We start from the raw sequence: 22,387 nt of genomic DNA on the forward strand, positions 1-22,387 counted from the left end.
TGGGGCGTGTGAGACAGGAGGGAGCAGCAGGTAGAAGGGATGTAAGAAAGGTCAGGGGAGGACAGATGGTAATGAAAAATATAGTAAGTTGCAAAGTAGTCAAAAAATGACGGGAGAAGGAGAGCAAGAGAGAAACATAGCACGGGTAGAACAGAGGGGAGGGATGTATGTTGAGGTTGATGGATGGATAGTGCATGAAAAGTACAGAGAAAGTAGAGCGGAATAAAAGAAAGAGAAGAAAAAAGAAGCCTGTCAACCTATGTTTAGTGAATCTGTCTCTCCTCCCAGCTGGAAGCCTGTCACCAGCTGCAGAAACGATTTAATAGCTGTCTGTTGGGCTCACACAAATCAAGGCATTGACATGTGCACATTATCTCTGTACTCAGGGAACAGGCAAAGTTTGCAGAGTTGCAATGCTTTTTTCCCCCCTTACAATTGTCAAACTTCACAATACTGTTTGCTGTAGCTATAGAAATGCCACAGACGTCCCCTCCCCCTGCTCCTCGGACTCGTTCCTAATTTCTGTGATGTATTTGTGATGATGTATCCTGACATTCATCCATATTTTAAGTTTCTCTTGTTTTTTAATTCAGGCAGAAACCAGTAACAAAACAAAAGGCGGAATATATTTGGGATTGGGATTTCAGTAAATGACCAAAGTCTTTGCCACTGAAAAGTTATTCATTGCCGAAAATGTTGTTTGACTCTGTTTTCAGACTGCGACTCATCAAACGAATGTTTTAATGTCAGCTTAGCGAGCAACTCGGGTTTCAGACTATGTTAGTAATATACAGTCAGTTGGTTAATAGCAGTCAATTTTCACCCACTGGCCGATCCCACAAAGAGATCAAATCAATAGTCTTTCATTCGCTCTGCATTTCTGCTTAGCATGAAGTAAGAAGTGAGCGCTGAAGCTATTTTCCATCAAACGCAGAGTGCTTATTCATGTGCACAGGAAATGCTCACATGCACCGCTGCCTTGAAGTGCACCCACACATATACTCACCTGTTCACACAACATGCATGACAGAGAATATTCGAGCTTCTGCGCTTAACTTAAACTCTTCCTGTGCAAACCCCAAGCTGAATACTGAAATCAGAAGAAAATCCATCTTGGTACATTCATGTGTACAGTTTGTGAACCTGTGGGTTTATCTGGGGATTCAACAATCTTTTGCAGGCTGTGAAGCTTCCCATCAGACATACAGAACTGTGCGGTATAGGAATACAAACACAGCTGGACCAGCTTCTTGCCCTCGCCTCTGCATCTGTTTAATACTGCATAGCTTGTATCTCTTTGGAGAGCCACCGATGGCCATGGCCTGAGACTCGTATGAGCAGAAATCAAACTCCTCCGCCACTGGGACTAATGCTAATGATGACATTGTGAGACAGCGAAGGTATAGAATGTCACTCTGCTTGTATTTGCATGTGGACTCTGCAACGGAAAAGCCAATTATTTTCCCTTAGTGCCCCTGTCAGGTAACCTGAAAGCAGCTGTCCTGCTGTAGAATGCCCAGTGCTGGCATCTCATCCATTAACCACATGCCTTGCCATTGCTATCTATTAACGCCTTTTGTCATTTGCATAATTTTATCAGCATGACAAATGGGGATCATCCATTTCTTTCCAAATAAGATGAATTGAGGCTTTAAGAGGATATAGCTGAAAGAGCCTGAAATGGAACAAGAAACTAAACAAAAGCAGTGGCATAGAAACAAATAGGTCCAGAGGTTCTAGGGCTCACTTGCTTTGGCAATTTTGTGATTGCCCTCCTATTAGGACATGAACAGGGTTGGACATCAGGAGGAAGAGTCTTACTGAAACACCACCTATTGTTTTTTTATTTATTTATTTATTTATTTATTTAGTCTTGAGGTACCAGGGACTTTGGGATGACTCTAATAAGCTTGAACCCATTGGCAGCCCTGTGACCTTGTACAACCTGCAGGTCCGGATGCTGTAATAACGCAGTGGAAGTAAATATTGGCATGCCCAGAATACTATCTTCTCTCCCAAGGCATGTTTTAGATAATGCAATCCTTCATGCCGGCCGTCAGATTGTCATGGATAGCAGCTCTCGAATTAATTGATGCTTCAGCAAATCAATTCATACCAGCAAATTGGAAACTGAAGCATGCAGTTATGTTGGAATGCAGTGGTTATTACACTCTGGTCTTTAATAATAAATAAAATAAAGACCAGAGTGGTTATGTTGACTGAGATTTTCAAAGTCATTCCATTTTATGTTTCATATGTCTACGCTTTCCCCCTTCCTTTTGTGCAAAATTTCAAAGGCATTATATTCAAAAGCCATTCCTCTTCCTTTATTTATGCACTACCCAACAGATAGCAAATGTCTCTGGCAAAGAATGAGCACAACTGAGTCTTCATCATCACAGACTCAACCTTTTCTTCCATTTTTCTTTTCCTCTCGGAAGAGGAAAGGAACAGGCGGACAGAAACAACGGGGACAAAAGAGAAACGTGCGAGATGAAAGGGAGCAAAGAAAGTTGCCCAGGCTCCAGCAACATTCATTTAGTGTCAGACATCTGCTTTTTTATTGCAACCTGATGGCATTACTCTCCCCTGGTGCTAGCAGGCAATCACCTCTTTATCACATGGCAATTATCTCTGTAGCGCTGCTCTGTGACTCGCTGACTCTCAGCACTGTCACATGTGACCCCTTATAGCCCAACCAGCCAGTGACGGAGCGAGAGGGGAGGAGAGAGAGGGGGTGAAATAGGTTGGAAAAAAAAAAAATAAGTGAGCGAGAGAGACAGTGGGTCAATGAGGATAACTAAAAGACTGAAGGATAAAACTCAAGGGCCTCATTTGTTACCGCCATGCTCGAAGGCTGTATTTTCACAGAAAGATTATAATAGGTTCTTTCATCTCTGATGCACTTTGCTGTACCGTGCATGTGTGTGTGTCTAGACGCATGCAGGAGCTGTCCAAAGCCTGTCCTCACAGTGAAATCAGGCCACACACATGCTGGTGTATACGTGCGGGGGCAGTTTATAGTACAGCCAAATGATGCAGTAATCTGTAACCATCATTTCTCATGTGTGCCTTTTGAATGCGAGTCCCTCCAACAGGGGGAGATGTTTCCTAATGTGAGTTTATAGCCATCATTCTCCCTTCTGATCCACCCACACACTGTCACTATTAGCACCAAGTTAAACCATTTGCTTTCCTCTAGTTTAGCTATCTCACGCTCTGTCTAATGCATCTTTGAGGGAGGCAAGGCGGCCAAAGTGCTGGAGGAAACTTCTCACTTTAACTCAAACACAGAGGAACTAGGGAAAGCTGAAACGGCCAGCCTCACAAAGAGACGCCACTGAAGATGATGAGAGAAGAAAAGTGACTTTTGTCACATCTCGCTGTGTGCCAATGTGATGTTTGTGTCGTGAAGGGGAAATACAAAAAGCAATAAAAGCTGGTTTTACCACTCGCATTCAGCGTTTCACGGGAGAACTATTATAACTCATCACTAACGCTGGACTGAAACATGGAATCTCACTCGCGTTTTCCTTTGCCTTGTGTTTTATAAAATCACCTTTTGCAAATAGGATGTCTCCTGTCAGAGCACACCGGTGTCTGTGTCGATCGTGAAAATGGCACATTTCTCATTTTTGGCATATGTTGTCAGTGTTGTACCCCCTCCAATTTGTGTTCAGAGCCCCCTCCTCCTCCTGGTTTGACTAAAATCCAATTTACTGGCTGTCAGCTCAACTCTATAATCCTATCCACTGCTGTAGTGGAGAGGTAGCTCTTTGAATTTACCATTTACTGTATTTGCTGGTTATGACTATATATACGAGCTCTCCCAATGTCTGTATTCCATACCGTGCCACCTCTTCTTCTCTTGGCTAGTGTATATGGAGAGTAGGAAAACGCATAGCGTGTCTTTAGAGATAAACTCTTTTTTTTTCCTGTCACTGCAGCTTTTTGGTCTTTGGGGAATATATGTAGTTTATCTTGCAGCAAAGAAACATTCATCGTATCGTTTCAGCACCCTCCTTGTGGCTACAGGCGTAGCAAGGCTGCACGCCGCGTGCATTTAGTCAGCACCAGTGATGCAACTGTACTCATAACTGCTGCACACCTGCATGCAAGATAACTAATATTCCTCTTTATTCCACATTATTTCTTACCTAACAGACCCTACCAGTATTTAGATTCATTTAGTAAGGAAGATATGAAAATAAGCGCCTTGCTGATAATCCATTGCTGTCTGTTGCACACTCATTACTTTATCAAAAGCTGGAATGAGTTTATCTCCAAGGTTGGCCTGCCTCAGCGTTTCTAAACCAACTTTCTTTATTTTGGCAAAGTGATTATATGCTATTACATAGCATACATAATACAAAGGAGAATTTCACCTTCACTAACATCTTTCATGCTGTGTAATCTTTCTGTCAAGAAACCATATATGTGCAATTTCTCCTTTAGATTTAATGGTAATTGATTCTCTCTAATGCCAAAGTATCCCCCGTGCCCTTGTTACGTTCACTCCGAACTCAATTTCCTCGCATCATCCTGCTGTTTGTCGTATTATATGTATATATGAGGGGGGGTGGGGAGGGGAGTGAGAAAGAGCATTTACTGCGCACTGTGCGTGAGTGTGTATACTCTTGTGTGTGCCTGTATGAGTCGACACGGGTCTGTGCCACAGTAAATAAGAGTCATGGCCAACCTGTGCGGGGCACAATGGTCTCCCTGCAGACCGCTACTGCCTCCACCACCCCTTAAACATTTGCATTTCTCCACATTTTCTGGGAAAGGGCTGCATTTCATGAATGGTAATGAAGGTGGGAGTTTTACTGGAGAGAGCACAAGAGATGGCCTTGCAATTACTCGGGGATGGTCAATTTGCACATTTCACAGTGGGTCCCATGGCTGTGATATGAAAATGAGGGAAATGGATAAGCCCCCAAGACCCGGCTAACATCAACAATTAATCCTAGCATTTAGAAATTGGAAAAAATATTTAACTTTAACAACCAAGTAAGTACAGGAGAAGATGATTTTGCACTGCTCCTTCTTTGTAAATTATATTTTCCACAGATGATCACGTGCATTTAGGCGACTAAAGCCCAGGTATTTATCACAGAGTCGGACGGAAAGCATTTCATCCAACCCAATTCAATTGATTTTAGTTTTCTTCAAGTAGTTAGTGTGTCTGTGTGTGCATGCGGTGGCATATGCACTGAGGGGGTGCATGTGTGTGCTCTGCCTCAGCAGGAGAGAAGAAAGTTTGTGTGCAGATAAGTTGCCCATGGAATATTCTGAGTCAACTGTGTCCCCTGAAGCATCTCATGGGCCCAGAGGGAGGGACAGTGGGAGGGAGAGGGGAAGGGTAGAGAAGCAGTGTGATAGTGGGTAGAGGGGGCGATTGGTGAGAGGGGCTGCACAGGCTGTCTGAACTCATCAAAGAGCCGAGGGTCTGCTGTGTGCGTGTATGGTGCCATGCCCTGGGGGGGTGGGTGGGCGGTGGTGGGAGGGCAGAGTGTAGCTGATGAAGGGGTTGGAGGGTACAAGCTAACCAAATGTGTGCGCGTCTACGTGCTGAGAGTGCTGAAATCCAGGCACTAATGGAATGGCAGTACTGTTTAAGAGTAGAACAGCTGAAAGTGGTGTTGATGGCAGTGATGATAGTTTGCCAGGCTAATTTTCACCTACAACAATATCCGCTAAGTAAGGAAAAACAGGGGAAAAAGCAGCGAACAAAGAGTCTGCGTGCAGTGAATTCGCTCAAAGACGTTTCACTGCAACAGCGGAATCCTCATTTAATTCTTTGCCTGTGTGACTGATGTAAATTCTAACACTTTGGTCAGTCATCATCCCAACATGGATTATTAAGTGAAAGATGTTAAAAAGCCTACTTTCAAACCACCGACATGTTTCCCTTTTTTAGAACTTTGATTTCAGAATTTTTGTAGATTTATACTGGAAAAAATGGAGTCCAAGCCACATTAAAATTACACTATTTTGTTATTCTGCCTTCATACCTAAAATCTAATTGTTTTAAATGAAATGAGTTATGATGATGGCACAAGGGTATAAATTCTCCAGATGTTGGCTCCAAATATAATATCTACCATCTGCAGCTTTCATTGGCTGTTGGAACAAATTCTTGAATTAAAGAAGATTTCACATATCTCCTGGCCACTTGGGGGCAGTGTAAACAACTGCCCCCAATACAGAAGATACTGCGAGCGCAGCACTTTAATATATTGCCTTTCAGGTTAATAAGTCAAAAATTAATTAGCTTTATGTCTGCTTGATAAAGAGTTAATGTCGCTTTGTATTAATCAAAAGCAGGATTTATGCTGAGCGTTTCCAGCCACCGATGAATGAGGCCCAATCGTAGTCACTCTGGTCTGCTGTTTACCACATTTCTGTCTTTTCAGCTGATAAATGTGCCACTATGCACGAGTTAAAAGCAAGTTAATTGCTAGGTTTTATCCAATGCCTGCTGTGGCTAAAAATGATAAAATAAGAGTTTTAAAGCAAAACAGTTCCACCATGAGGGGAACGACATAGTCGCTGGACATCTCATTGTGGTTGTTGATTTGTCGCTAGCAACTCCAGCTGCTTAGGTAACCCTGTAATATGTTTACTACCTCGTCAGATGGTGAAATACATCGTGGCTTGTTTTTGTTGATAGTCGCTTCAACTGCCTCGATATTGAGAAAAATTGAAGTTGGAGCCACTTGGACTCGCTGAATGCTACTGACTTTCTACGATTTCCAGTCGCCACATCGCTTATTCCTTGCCTACAGATTCTGCATACTCAAATGCAAATACATGCTTATGGTGATTAATGATAGTACATAAAATATTTTTAACATTTTTCTTCCAGTGTTAGGTACAGTATATCAAATCCTTTAAAATGTCATTGTTTGAGAGTGAAGATGTGAAACATTGCCAGAATATGAAACTCACTGCTACTAAAATTTTAAGTATGTGTACTACAAAGTAATAAGATCCATTATCCATGCATAAAATGAAATATAATCTTATTGTTTCTCCCTTTAAAGTCTACTGTGTGTGCTACATATGCCTTTTCCAACTCACCGCATGTGCGTAAGAGCTGTAGGTGCTGAAGGGAAGGGCGATGGCTGGGTTAAAGATGCCAAACTGCCCAACCATCTGCTGCATACGTCTGATGGTGCGCTCCTTGTCTGTGTCGGCAAATTTGACCACCAAGCTAGAGGAAGCACCCTGAGTGAGTAAGAAGGAAAGAAATAAAAAAAGGGAAGAAATCAGATGAGGGAACAAACAGCCACTTAACTGCATGTAGCCCTCACACTTACACTCAGCAAATGAACGTGGTACATACATATACGCAAAAGGCCTTGAGAAAATTTGCATTTATGATTAACTACACATTTAGAGACAGCTGTGAACCAACACTTAAAAAAAACTGCATTAAGAACGTTAGTGGTTATTATTTCAAATTTCTTAGTCTGCCATGTTCATTTGCAACAACAACTGCTGTTAACATCGATACCTAGTGAGCATCTCTAATTGTGTGTCAGAGATTTGCTTTTCATTACTGCAAAAAATTGTGGCTGGCATACATAAACATGAAATGGACAGCTGCGTTAAGAATAAAAATGTTCTATTTATTGAGTGAAAAGCTCAGATATGCAGACAGGATCAGCCTGCTTTCTTTCAGTCAGAGAGAGACATACACAAAGTCACTCAGGGCAAAGCCGACTCACTGTTTATATCATAAATAGTTTATATCCCTCACGCCCTTCCAGGCTTTTCCCTATCCGGTACGGTACATATATGTAACAACAGAGCTACTTTGTTAAGGTTAAAAGATCTGCAATGCACAGCAGTTCCTACTGGCCTGGGTAGAAGTGCTCTTCAAAGAAAATTCTTCTTTTCAGGGCGATTTCTCTCCTTCTGCCCAGCTTCCGTTTGAGTCTCCTCCTCGTTTCTGTGTCTTTGGCAATTCATTCCTATATCAAAACTATTACCCCTTTTTGCAGCCCAATAATGAAACCAGCAGGTGTGTCTGCCACACACCCTTCATTAAAGAATCTTCAAATGATTTAGCGCTACAGTTGACCTTTTGTGTGCTCCGCCTCTCCTCCCCTCTGCGCCCCCAAACAGGCCAATCGATCCACATAAAAGGCCGAAATATTACTCTGATCTGACAGTGTAGAAAGGTTGTGTGTCAGTCACGATAAGAGGCTCCCTGAAATTGATGCAAGATTGTCAATAGCAGTGGTGACTGGTAAAGCGCCTGGACTGGGTTATAGTTTTCAAACTTATAAAGGCGGTAATGTTTTGGATCTGAGTCAAATATCGAAGAAGCTGTGTTGGACAACAGGTGCATAGTTACAAATGGCATCTGCATTAGCAGGTTATTATTGCATAATTAATTTGACTTTATTATGCTCTTTTCTGTGTGTTTTCCCTTACTGAGGTATCGCTCTAATAAAGATATCTACAGACAGCAAAAAACGGTCAAAGACAGGCATTGGACCTTTTCGACTGTAGCATATGGATTTTATGTTCTTCCTTTCCCTTTCTCCCCACATTTCTCAATATTCCCACAAGCCCTCTCCTCCAGGCTAACTCACTGGTTGAATTACAGGCTTGCAGTACTATATGTCAATGGTCAGTTGGTTAGTCGGCTGTGTGACTAAAAGACTGACTGTATAGCTAGTTGAGTGACAGTTAGCCAACTAGCCTGGCTAGCTGGTTGAATTACAGGCTTGCAGTACTATATGTCAATGGTCAGTTGGTTAGTCGGCTGTGTGACTAAAAGACTGACTGTATAGCTAGTTGAGTGACTGACTGACTGACTGGCAGGCTAGTTGGCTAACAGACGAATTGAGCACTTACTGGCTCTGGCTAATGACAAATTAGCTTGTGCAGTGCTAATGCCATTCTATCAGATGGGAATAAGACGCCTTGCATTCATTCTGACTCATGTACGATTCTATAATGAGTACAGAAACCAGAGATAGAAAAACACAATAAAAAAATTCTTAATGCCTCTCAATCTCTTAAACAAAACCTCATATATTAACACTAAGCTCAGACACTTCAAGGTTGACAGTGACACAATTGCAAGTTTAGCGTTTGTTGTTGTCGAGCATTTTACTATCTGTACGATTAACCTTGCTATGAGGTTTAACTTTGGGAGTGTGCAGCAGAATACAGACAAGATGCTCTAGTATATAGTGAATACTTTACCTCGCTTTCACAGTTAAAGAAGCTATTTAAGGTTGCTCTTTGGTAATGAAAACTATGAGTTTTTCCTCTGGTTAAGGAGATTAAGTTGGAACTTTGCAGTCAGCCCTTTGCCATCTAGAACTAAAGTGTCCCTTCTTGAGAAACAAAGTTTATTGGCCTGTCTTATTATACAAGGGCCTTGTGCCATTTGCTTTCATACGCTTGCATGTATGTCCCACTCGCTGCAAAGCTTTTTTTCAAGGTCTCTACACTGAGACTGCCCTCCCACTGTTTCTCCTAAGGACACGTAAATTTTATGGCTTGTCGGCTAAGCGTCCATTGCCACATTTGTTTATCTCAGAGGTTTTCCCATTTAGGCCTGTCAGGATATCAGCGAGCAGAATCTCCATTGCTATAAAGAGAAGAGGATGAAGTGTGAAGTGAAAGTCTCATTAAATTTTTAAGCTGCCAAGTGTGAGCAGAATCCCCCTGCCGGGTGTCTCCCAGCTGCCTAGAGAGCCACTGAAGAAGCGGAGTTAAACAGGAAGGATAAAAAGCTACTACAGAGACTTAGAACCAAAAGGAAAGTCTGCCTCTTTATGGCTTCTTCTCGTTGCCAAGGATGGTTGTGTTGGTGTCTGCTCAAGCTGCACAAGCTGCAAACCCTCATGTGAATAAAGGAGATAAAGCCTCATACCTAGTGATATATATTTCATATTTTTTTAACTTTAATGCCTGCTTGCATTTGATAACTTAGAAGGAAGATTGGTTCTCTGTCCAGTACTGGCAGTGTCTTGGCTTCAAGTGTCTCACAGTGAAGACCTTTATGGTATTCCTGTATTTTGGGGTCAGTCATGTTGTAACTTTGTTCGCACACCTATTAAGAAATACTTTAAAAATTTTACAACACTCCAAATCAACATAATACAGTCGGAATGTTTTTCACATTTATTTTAAGAAGCTCTGCCATGGTCCAGCAACCTGTCCACAACAGGATGTCAGGAGTTTGAAGGCAACAGCTTCTGTTTATATGTTGTTGTTGTTGTTTTTTTCAAATTTAACTGCAAACTGTGAGCTGAAAAAAAGCAGATGGTGATAGTTTCACTCTCTCTGAGTCACTCTCTTACTTTCACTCTCATCATGTTTGGTCAGCAGGAAGCTCGAAGGATGTTGGTTTGGTGTAAGTTCTAATTATACTTGCAGTAACACAACTTGTTGTTGTCAACGCAGCAACATGTATGTTAAATGTGATTGCATTTCAGCTGCCTCCTGTTAGCTCCGCACCCTCGTGAGGAGGAAAGGAGAAACTGCTGTGACTGTAAATGACAGCAGATTTCAGCAGACTAATGACTCTCGTGCTGATCTGAAATAAGACAGGTGCACATAAGTTAGATTTTTCATACCAACAATTCAGAAAATTTATATTTATATATTCAGAATCTGCTGATGTTTCCTTATATGTAAAGTATAATTTAAAATTTCTTTCTCACAGTGAGGAAAACACACTAAACTTAAACACTGGTATCACATTGGTACTTGGTATTAACATATTTTCACAGCCAAGGCATCTCAGGATCAGAACATCCTAAGCCTCCTGTCCAGTGTTTTCAAACGCCGTGACAGGCTTCAGCTCGCTACAAACAATAATTCAGTGTGATGGAAAGATGGATATAAAAGAAAAGTGTATTAATGACACAAAACACTTTATTAATAGGAGTAAGTTATTCAGACTGTAAAAAGAAGCGTCTACGGAGAGCTTTAAATCTCTTTAATGCGAGTGCCAAAATCTGTGAAATTGCTAATTTTGTTACTCGCAGCAGGTCATTCAGTCATTCATTCAACTTTTCAGTCATTTCAAGACAAAGGACCTCAACTTAGAGAAACTAAAGATCTGAAAATTTTTAATTAGTAACATTGAGTTGCTAATTTAATATATGCAATCTTTTAACAAAACTCAAAGAATATTTCAAAATATGCATACTGACTTTATGTAATTTGATTACATGTACATTTTCTGTATAATCTTTCCTTTGTTTAGTTTTTATACAAGTACAGTGGCAGTCTGTTACAGGGCCTCACCATTTGCACCAGTCAATGGATTGGATTTATATAGCGCTTTTCTAGGCACCCAAAGCGCTTTACAATACCATTATTCATTCACTCTCACATTCATACACTGGTGGAGGCAAGCTACAGTTGTAGCCACAGCTGCCCTGGGGCAGACTGACAGAAGCGAGGCTGCCATATCGCGCCATCGGCCCCTCTGGCCATCACCAGTAGGCAAGTAGGGTAAAGTGTCTTGCCCAAGGACACAATGACCAGGACAGAGAGCCCAGGGATCGAACCGGCGACCTTCCGGTTACAGATGCGATTCCCAACCCCCTGAGCCACGGTCGCCCCACACACTCATATTCACACCTATGGCTGATTTACAATCACCAGTTAACACAATTTATGGCACTTTTAATAATATAGCGCCAAGTCATAATAACAGGTGCCTCAAGGCACTTATGTTGTTATGTAGATGCCCTACAATACTAAAGAGAACCACAGGAAACGCAAACCATCTCCTGTGAGTGGTCGGGGTGAAAGGAGGAAGACAGGGCAGAGACACATTGTGAAAGAGAAGTGTAAAAACACAGTGAGTAAAAAAGGTGAATGAAGAAGAAACACTGGGAATCCCTCAGCAGCCTACACCTATGCAGCATAACTAAAGGAGGATTCAGGGTCACCTGATCCAGCCCTAACTATATTCTTTAGCAAAAAGGAAAGTTTTAAGCCTAATCTTAAAAGTAGCGATAGTGTCTGTCTCCTGAATCCAGGAGAAGGGTCTAAAAGTTGAAGGCTCTGCCTCCCATTCTACTTTTAAATACTCTATGTAAGCCTGCAGTCTGAGAGCGAAGTGCTCCATTGGGGTGATATGGTGCTATGAGATCTTTAAGATAAGATGGGGCCTGATTATTCAGGACCTTGTATGAGAGGAGCAGGATTTTAAATTTGATTCTGGATTTAACAGGGAGCCAGTGAAAGGAAGCCAATATAGGTGAAATATGCTCTCTCTTTCTAGTCTGTGTCAGTACCTTTGCTGCAGCTCAGTTAACCTAACATGGAGATCTTTGGACTGTAGGAGGAACCTGCAGAGAACACGAATGTCCAGGATCTCCGTAGTTTGTTCTAAATACACGGTGAAAGGCATTTCCTTCAGTCATGTTCAGAATTATACTAAAGCTGTATAGAGTACTCTTATATGATATAACTATTAATTTTTGGCATTTGCACGGTGCTACTCTATGGTTGTTTTTCCAGTGAGGCCAACCATTACACTACCCCAGCTAGCCATAGAAGGATAAATGGACTTCCTATTCAAGCTTAGCTCTTATAATAATGGATGACTAGGATTTTGTTTGGTTATTAGAATGTAAATTGAGTTGCTAGAAACAATACTGATTGAAATTAAAGACCTAACTTAAATAAAAGCAGAATGTCGTTTAGGGAGCAGCAACACAAAGATTAATCAACCCTGTGAAAGACTGACATTAACACTCCACATTTCATTGAGTACACAACAAGATTATTACTTATGCCAGTATTTATATGTATACCGCTGCATCGGCTGCCTCTTTCATTTCATTAAAAGACGTGCCTTATTGGGTATTAAATCCTGGCACTCGTAGCACTTGCATATGTACTCTGTTCTCTGTCTGAAGTAACTGACAAGATTCAGGAGATGGGGAATCACATTTAGATGAATTTTAAACTTCTTTTTTTCTTCTCTTGCACTCTCAATCATCTAGCTCTCTCTTCTAAGCAAGCGTTACCTCATTTGCTTTCTTTTGTTGTGCGCTTATCCTTCCATCATCCTGCTCTGCTGCTTATATCTCAGTTCCTGTGTCAGCTGAAACTGCCTCGAACTCAGCTGCTGCGCATACGGAGTGAAAAAAAAAAAAATCAGCATGGCTCTGCGGGCCTGACCCACACCCCCGTCATCTCTGTGTAATTTTGTCCTGAGACTTTCTTCCTACATCACCCTGCTGAATTCCAGCAATTTGCTCTACAGCGCTAGAATTTAAATGTTTAATTGAGGCACTCGTGGCCTGAACTTTGGTGGTGCGTGCACACCAGTGATAGCACCTGGTGATCAAGGGATGGTGGCAGAGTATACGGGAGAAGAGATATTTATGCTTGAATTATGATGGGTTAGAGTGTGATCGGCCGCTGATGCCGGATGGGTAGTTCCACATATGGAACAAATGCAAGTGTATGTACACTCACAATGGACTTCTAAGCATGCAGCGGCCAGCACTCTTCGTGCAGTCTCTTGATGCAGATTTCCTTTTTCATTTCCAACTCACACACAGATTAATACATACAAAATGCCCACTCCTTCTCTACATGAATAACACAAATGTATTCAGCTCAAGTCCTCCGAGCTGGAAAATAAGATCAGTCAGGGAGCCTTTGACCCCAGTCCGTGGCTGGACGTGGATGTGGCAGCGAGCGGTATAGAACGAGTGTGCATGCATGTGCTCATGCAAATGTTTTACCCACAAAGTGCTTCTATTTGTAGATATTTATGCATGCGCACACATGCATTCGTGTACGTCTGTGTGCACACGCATAAAATCTAAGAAGCAAGTGTTCATGCTCTGGGGCGCTGGCGTTCATTTGCTGTAGTGTTAATATTCTGTGCGGTACACCTCAGCCACTGCTGCTATAGGTCTTTATTATTGTCATCTTTTTGACTGAAATATGAAGGAATGAGGGAATTGCTTCTTTGATTTGCCTGATAATAAATTCTCTGTCTCTTTGGCTGTCAGTGGCATTTATTTCTTTGTTTGATTTCTTCATTTTTAATCCACCTCAACATTTGGTAAATAAATGCTTTTTCATTCAGTTAACATGCTTGTACATGACTTCTTTTTGCAGTTGTGGCTCGACTGCAATTGAAACGATGTTAAATTAACACACAGGAAGTGCGGCCCATGTTTTTTCCAGGATCTTTGCAACACTGACGGACACGCTGCTCTGAATAGAACTGTCCTGCTGAGGCATAATAGACCATCGGAGGTCCACTAATCTCAGCAAGGCAGGCGCACTGTGCCTGCTCCTCCAGCAGCCACAGGATATGAGATGCTGATCAGATTTCTATAATCAATTTACCAGAGCAGGAGGTATAAATCCTGTCCATTCACTCATTCTCTCTCTGCCCCCTCGCTCTCTGTCTCATTCTCCCTCTCTCTCCAAGTCTCCCCCCCTCATCCTTTCAGCACCCTGCTTATAGTTGGATGAATAATTCAGCAGCCAATGTGGTGAAAGGTGGAGTAAACAAGTCTATTGCCTAATATCCCGAGAGGCTGCCAAAGAGAGACGAGCGAGGGCAGAGAGGTAGCAGAGATAGGGGAATGGAGCAACACAGAAGGAGGGTATCTATGGAAAATGGACATCCAGAGTCTTTCCTCATGACCTGCAGTCATTTGCACTTAGATTGACTCAGAGGTTGCGCCAAAATGGCACAGCTGGCTTCAAGTGGTTCTCTCTGCTCCTCTCTCTCGAGCCACACATTGGCAACCATTAATAATGAAATCATACAGTGAAACACAACACCTGTGAGATAGGGTGGGAGGGAGTTCACTGTCCCAGCCTTTCTGAGACGAGAGCTGCCGAAACAAAAACGAGGATGAAAGCAAAGTATACTTCAGGCTACTGTATAAAACAAGTCATGACTCTCTGTCCGCTCGCCGAATGTCATGGAGAATAACTCTATTCAGGTTTGAAGTGCAGAGTAAGTAGCTTTTATTTTGACACAATCAGGTATACAGGGACCCTGCTTAAACACGAGACACATACAAATGAGCAGTACAGCTTTTTGTGCTCGCAGTAAAGCTAGTGCGGAGAGAATTCAGAGGACACAGTGTGCTTACATAAGGAGCTAATGTAATCTCACACTGGGGTTCTATCCACTGATTATGCAAACAGAACTACTGATTGATGACTCATCCAAAATTCAATTATCACTCTAAACAGTTTTATCTGGAAATCAGATTAGGATTTTTTTTCAAGTACCGTGTTAATTACAAAGACAGCAGAATATTTGTTTTTGGATCTTTTTTAAAAATCTGCCATATTTATAAAGATGGATTCAGTTGATTCAAACGTCGAAGCTGAGAATTTAAAGCTCCAAAGCAAGACACGTGGTCTGCAGCTATTGAAGTGTTGTGGCTGTTACAGATGCTTTGTGGCCTGAGTGGGTTTCTGTGCTTTTATATGAGGGAGACAGCTGTACTCACTGGCATAGTCTGGCTGCCGTGGAGCGCGCTGATTGCAGACTGAGCCTCGGTGTGTGTGGAGAACTTAACGAAGGCGCAACCTGGAAGAAAGAGCAGATGCACACCGCACACAGGTAAACACACACAAACATACAAAGAAGTACATTTACACATGTATATATTAATATAGAGAGAAATATATTGTATATCCTGTACAGTGTTCACTCAAGTGAGCCTTTAACAGTGTACAATATATTAATAAATTAATAATAATAATAGTTGAATTATATTTGACACCACAGAAATCGCTGTGCAGTGAGAGCCTCTCATTGCACAGCAGGCTGCCCAACTCCAGGCATTAGGCAGGCAGACAAGCAGGCAGAAGCTGCAGGCAAGAGATTGCACTGATGAAGCAGAAAAGCATGCTATTTAGCACCACATGCCTGTCTGTGCATATTAAACACGAGCTAAACTGGCTAAACTTAACTAGCAAACCATCTAGGTTCTCAGAACAATTAATTGTTTCTACGACAAGATGTTCTGATCACTTCTTCTGATTTGAACACGCCCCGAAACAATCAAACTTCTTTGCTGTACTGTCCTTAAAGAACTATGATTTTCTCTCTTTAGGGTCTGGCTATGATACCTTTTTCTTTCAAAATCAACCAAGAAAGTACCCTTAGTAGAAATGATTGAAGGGGCAGAAACTAAAAGATGCATCACCATCTAATTCAAGACAAAAGAAAAAATGCATTCTCTGTGAAACTTGCAGTAACTGTCCAGCCGACTGCTCATGCAGGTCTCTGAGCTCAGTTTATTAAAATGTGAGAAAGCTAGAGCGAATAAAGATGCCCAGCGACTGACACAGAAACACATGCGGACTAAATCTGGGTCTGTTGTCTGAGCTAGCAGGACTATCCACTGAGCCACCGCGTCCTTTTATAATTACACCCCATTTCACCTAATTTCATTTTTTCATGTTAAGTTTCCTTTTTTAAAATTATTTAATCTGTCATACTGTCAGTCTCCTTATCATCTTCTCTGCTTGACCCAGTCACCCTGCCATTCTTCCTCTGTTAATGGGCTTACGCCTATGGACACCAGCCTATCACGATGCCCATTCAGCTGTCAAAGCACTGCCCCCCTATTGAGATATGAATAGATCGGGGCTAGAGCTCGCGATGACCTGGACAAGGATTTTGCCACAGTAGTACAAACCATACATCAGTATAATTATGCATTTAGCACTTCCTGCACCTTTTTAAATAAACTAAAAAAACTGAACGTGTGAAGCGGTGAGGAAGCATAAAATATTCTCTACATGTCATTTTGTATCACAGGACTTTGAGATGCAACATGGTGATGAATTTTTTTTCACTTGTTTAGATGTTTTTTATTTGATATGATATAATTATACTACTAGTACTGCTACTACTACTACTACTAATAATAATTATTACCATAAAAAGACTTTCAAATGATACTCTCAGCCATTACCAGAAAAAAAGAATTGTGATGATGTAATAGAGGATAATGACTTGAGTGTTGACAGTTAACTTAGACGGAGCATAAATACTGCACAGCCACAAAGAAGAATGCAACTCGTTCCCATCCCCACAGTGGGGACACTTGAATCGTTTTGACATCCGTCTTTCTTTTCTCCTCCTCCAGCGTACTGCAGAGTCAGAATGTTCTTCAAACCCTTTTAGATATAATTCCATAACGATTTCCATAAGCGCCGGCTGGGGAATAGGCTTTAGAGACATGAAAAACCACTGGTCTCTTTGCTCTTTGTTGCATGGCTATCTCAGAAAGGGCTTCGGGATATCAACACTTCAGTACCTGCGTAAAGTCCAGCGGTACATTCAAAACAATAGACAGCAGCAGGATAATGACTGGGATTTTGTTATGCAGGAAATTCAGGTAAATACTGAAAAAGTGTTTGCAAAGTCAACAGGGTAATTTTAAAATCATTGCTGAATTAGGTGGGATCACAGCAAGATATCACATGTGGTGAGAGAGCTGGGTTTTCCAGGACTAGTAGCAAGACTAAAAGCAAAAACATTGTCCTAATTAGAGTAACGATAAATTTAAATATGGCATCTTTTAGAAACTATTAGACTTTGACAATCCCGTGTCCCAAACAACATAACGTTAAATTTTTGACATCAATTAACCAGTCGGGCTACTTGACCTATATCTGATGGATGTGCCGCACAGATTTGAGACACCGCAGCTGACACACACACACACACTCGGATGCACTGTCACTTCTTTGTCAGTGACCTAAATAATGCTGTCAGCTGTATCACGGCTCTTACCTTTGCTGTTTCCGTCAGGACCTCTTAGGACCGTGCACTCTTCGATGACTCCGTAAGGCTCGAAGAGGCGGTAGACATCCTCCTCGGTCTGTTGTTTGTTCAGCATCCCAACAAACAACTTCCTGTCTTCTGGAACAAAAACAAGAGTCAAAAGATTACATTACAACTTTGACCTCAATTATGAAACCAATTTAAGAGCATACAATAGTGAAATATACAGTAGAGTCACCGTTGGTGGAACAGAGACAGCAATTTAAAAAGGAAGTCTCATTTTCCGCAGGAACAAAGACACTTTTGCAGAGCCTCGGTACAGTAAAGTAACTGTCTAGTTTATTTAGTGCAGGTTGGCCTCGAGTCACATTGTATTATCTCTTTTCCCAGACTGATCATTTTAAATCTCCACTATAAGTGGGTTTAGTCCCATGTGGGCACATATACTATAGCAGCAGGGGGTAAGTGAGTGGTCAGGGGCTGGAAAGAAGAAAGGAGGGAAATGGTAGACTAATGAAGAGGTTTCTCACATGCTCACACACGCAGCCACAGAGACCCAAGACAATGAGAGAGTCTTTGGTCCTTTTAAAAGCAGGAAGGGGCTCCAGGCAGCTCTAACCTCCTACACACCACACTGTACTGGCTGAAAGCTCCAGTTCTCTCCCTCTTTCTCTTTCTTTTACTCACTCTTTCTCCTTCCCCTTTATTCATCTATCTCTTTCCTGCGTTCTTATTCTCTCGCTGATTCTACATTTTTCCCCTCATTCTTTTTCAACTGCCCGCCTCCCTCCCTTCCTCCCTTTATCTCTCTCTTACTCTACTAATTGCTGCTGATCCAGTGTTTTTTGTGCAGCCAGAGAAATATTTCAGTGTGCTCTTCAGTGAACAATGGCGTGTCTCTCCAGTGAGCAACGAAGGCTGGGAGACACGCCATGAATAACGCTGACTTTTCAACAGATAGCCCGTACGCCACCGAGTCCTGTTAAATGCTTTGGGATCTGATCTTTACCTTGACCTGACACGCTGTGTTTACTGATGTACTCTGGCCTTCCATGATTAATGCCACAGTGCAGCATGTCTCAGTTGGCAGCAGAAGCTCTAAAAATCTTCCTTTTATACAGATTGTTTCTCCAACACTGACCTGTGCCATCACAGGAGACTGAGTGAGAGGCAGGACTAGCAGCTCGAGAGCAGCAAAAAAAAAAAATCGCCACCAGGGGTATTGCCCGGTGTCGGGGTGACCTGCGACGGCTATCGATTGTGTCGTGCCGTTGATGCTCTCTGACCCTGAGCCGAGCCGATACCCACATTCCTGCAGCGAGCACTGCAGAGAGTGTGTATGGATATGGCGCCCAGCTTCGGTTTCAGCGCTCAGCAACCCCAATGATGCACCTTTAAAATAATCACCCGTGTCAGAGCGTTGTCTAGGGAGGGGCATCCCTGGTGCCGGCTCCTTATTGCAAGTGGCAGGATCAGAGGCTATGTATCAAAATGGAAGTGATGCAATGTGACATCTGTCAGGGTGGATTGGAGAGCATTTATCTGCAAAAAAAGAAAAGCCCTGAACTGGAAAATGAAAGGCCAAGATGGTCCTTCCTTTTGCTGGAGGGAGAATATAAATTCTGAGGCTGGATCAGCGAGATGAGTCAAGAGTGGGGGATGGGGCTGGACTGCACATATTTCCCTGAATGCCGTCAGACCAAATCTTACATACGGTCCTGTGACAGAGAGGAGGCCATCTGAGCTCCTACTGTACCTACTTTGGCTCTAGGTAGTAGCTTATGCGGGTCTGAAAAGTACCAGTGCAGAACCTTTAACAGTTCTGTGCCTTTCATTCTTTACTGTATCACAATATCAGTTCACAGTGAATTACACAAAAGCCTCACAGTGTTATTGTCTTTTAAAATTGTGTTTATTCTAATTTATTTTTGCATTATGTGTGACAGAGGTATGGAGACATGTGCAGATGGTGACTGCAGAGTATCTGCTTCTTTTGTATTTAGCAGAAGTTCCTAATCTGCAGCTGCGAGAGAGAAAGAGATGGAGTACATGTTGTGGAACATAAATGTGCTTTGAAAACAAGCTAACAATGCATGAAAACAGATCATCTAGTAGATCTGTTCCACTGTCTAGGATTCTGCTCTGGCTGCTCTCAACTAAAACGCTCCCTTGGGAATTCAGGTCTTGTGTTCATTGCCAATAGAAACATTATCTCATTTATCTACAACGCTGCAGCACAGGCGGTGTGCAAACAGACACAAACAGAGTGAAAACACCTACAGTCATTTACAGATATCTGACAGGGGAGGAAAAAAAACGAACAAATGAGGGACAAAGGGAGGGAGAAAAAAATTAGACGCAGAAACAAGGATACCCTTGCATCCCCTGATACAACGGATTAGAGATAACAGCTCTCCCCCCATGACCACACGCACAGTATACACATGAGTGCATGCCCCACTGTTAACTATCTTGTAACTACAGAGTATTGACATTTTCTCGGTAATCACCTTAACCCGCCTGAGTGCTGCCGACTGCTATTGCTGCTAACTTCCATCCGCTAACTGCAGCTACAAAACTCTCACAGCACCCAAGGCTGCTGCTAATTGCAAAGCCGCTGCTAGCTGCAAGTGTAGTTAATACTAATCTCTTGTTTAATCACTGCTGTGTTACAAGCTGCAGCACATATTACAAATAATCTGCATTTTCACTGCAGTGCAAAGCTATATACATATGTCTGTTTGTGTGAATGATACTGATTTAAACAGAGGGGAGAAAGGTTGTCTTTTCCTTTGGTTTCGTCAATGCCTCGTTTCATTACATTTCTGAATCTGGATCTTTTAAAGAATCTGGACACTGATATAAATTGGCAGAGCCTCTGTTACTTCTTGCCTTTACTGTTTGTTTTTTTGTATGCTCTTCTTTCATAAATCCCGAACTAATACGATGAAATACTCAATTTTTCCCTTTCTCCATTTCTTCTAGAGAGTATCTTTCTTTCATATTTAGTGTAAAAAAAGCTTTTGACAGAAACAGCGATCTACCAATTCATGGCTAAAGATGAGATTCAGAAGAGTGCCATGCTTATGCATGCTTTTATAAGTCTAATAAAAGGAATGTGTATTTATGCTTCTGCCTTTGTGCATACATAAAATAGTAGCCGTTTTTGCGCAGACCTTTATGCATCTGGTCCAGTACTTCCTGGACCATGTTCAGTTGATTTCAGTTGTCACAGTAATTCAGGAGCACCTCTCTGTGTATCCTTTATCAGAAAGAAACTAAATTCAATTTGTGATTCACTGACAGCTTTTAATAGCTTTCTCAGGTAATGCTACTTGTAAGTGGACTGTATCTGACTGAGTACTGTTTTAACTGAATATTAGGTCACATACAACCGTAAAACAATGCAAAAGGCTAAAATTGCTAGCAACTAGCATTCCTCTTTCACTGCCTTTAAAAATACATGCCTTAGCAATAGCTGTTCGAGGCTAGCAAATTGCTCCAACTGTGCAGTTTAACACAGAAAAACTGAGGAAAATAGTTGTATTGTGGTCTCCTTACATCATAATGCAACCTAGTCAAGCTGAATATTATATTAAATTAGAGAGACTCTGCGGGTTCTGTAGTTATTAAGAAGAAATATCATCACCTAAAGAATTCAGGGGTCCAATAACCACCAGCAAGTTCGCTGTGAAAACTGTACTGCATGCTGGCATTAAGATGCATTTACAGCTCACTGTAGCAGAGTACTGTATTCAACTTCAGTGACACACCACTGATGTCCTGATATTCACCTCCCCATCATGTTTAATTTACTCTGAGTTACTAAACAGATGCTTGTTTGGAATAAATGCATTGGAAATTAAACTCCAGAATAATGAATTGGCAGTGTGCTGTCTCGTTATAAATATTGATTTCCTATAAGATTTATAGGTCCATTTGAAGCTGCTCTAATCAATATAAACTTTTCAGACTAAGCATGTTGGCCCTGCGTGAACTCTTAGAGTTAACAGCACTAAAGTAAATTAAATCAGTAATATTTCATATCTCAATTTTTCATGCTGTTGCCTAACCATTAAACTACGTGCATGACAAACAATAGCGCAGTAATCCCTTTCTCATGCGTGTGTTCTCAAGCTCAAAAGCACAATACTTTCTTCTCTTTGTTTCCACTAGAAGTTTAAAAAAAAAATCTCCTCTTCACAATAAACAAAAATACACCACATCTCCAGCACAGTCTAATATACTGTAGACTTATTGCGCTGCGTTTGATGATTACGCTACATTACTATGCAAGAATTTGACAGTGGATTGAGACTTTGTGAATAGCAATGGGGCAGAATGGGAGTTTTTGGAGCAACAAGATGAAAAGAAAAAAAGAGAGAAGCCGGGGAAGAAGAGACGCAGAGAGAGGGAGAGAGTAAATGTGTGGGAGAGTGAGAGTGATGAGCCCATACTGTAAGTTGCTGTGCATACAGTCCTGTAGTCCTTGATAAGCCAGGATGGATGAAAGAGGCAAACCATTGGAGTGGGTAAATCATTGTCAGCGGCGGGTAGGATGAAGGAAGCAAAGGGACGTGAGACAGGAAGGGAATGGGATGGAAA

General features: G+C 41.8%; 1 protein-coding gene across 11 annotated transcripts in view; it reads right to left on the reverse strand.

Annotated features, from left to right (window-relative positions):
• Positions 1 to 22,387, reverse strand: part of celf5a (cugbp, Elav-like family member 5a) — a 192,771-nt gene that overhangs the window by 20,953 nt on the left and 149,431 nt on the right. For 7 of the 11 annotated variants that reach the window (XM_040040265.1, XM_040040267.1, XM_040040266.1 and 4 more), the window contains exons 4-6: positions 17,792 to 17,920; positions 15,492 to 15,571; positions 7,084 to 7,230 (exon numbers count right to left, since the gene is read on the reverse strand). In XM_040040265.1, coding sequence (XP_039896199.1) covers positions 7,084 to 7,230; positions 15,492 to 15,571; positions 17,792 to 17,920 — 356 coding nt within the window. The remainder of the gene's footprint in view (positions 1 to 7,083; positions 7,231 to 15,491; positions 15,572 to 17,791; positions 17,921 to 22,387) is intronic. The other 4 variants (XM_040040263.1, XM_040040268.1, XM_040040270.1 and 1 more) reach the window with 1 other exon arrangement.

Source organism: Simochromis diagramma, unplaced genomic scaffold (genome assembly GCF_900408965.1).
Source record: "Simochromis diagramma unplaced genomic scaffold, fSimDia1.1 OVJJ01000026.1, whole genome shotgun sequence".
NCBI lineage: Eukaryota > Metazoa > Chordata > Actinopteri > Cichliformes > Cichlidae > Simochromis > Simochromis diagramma.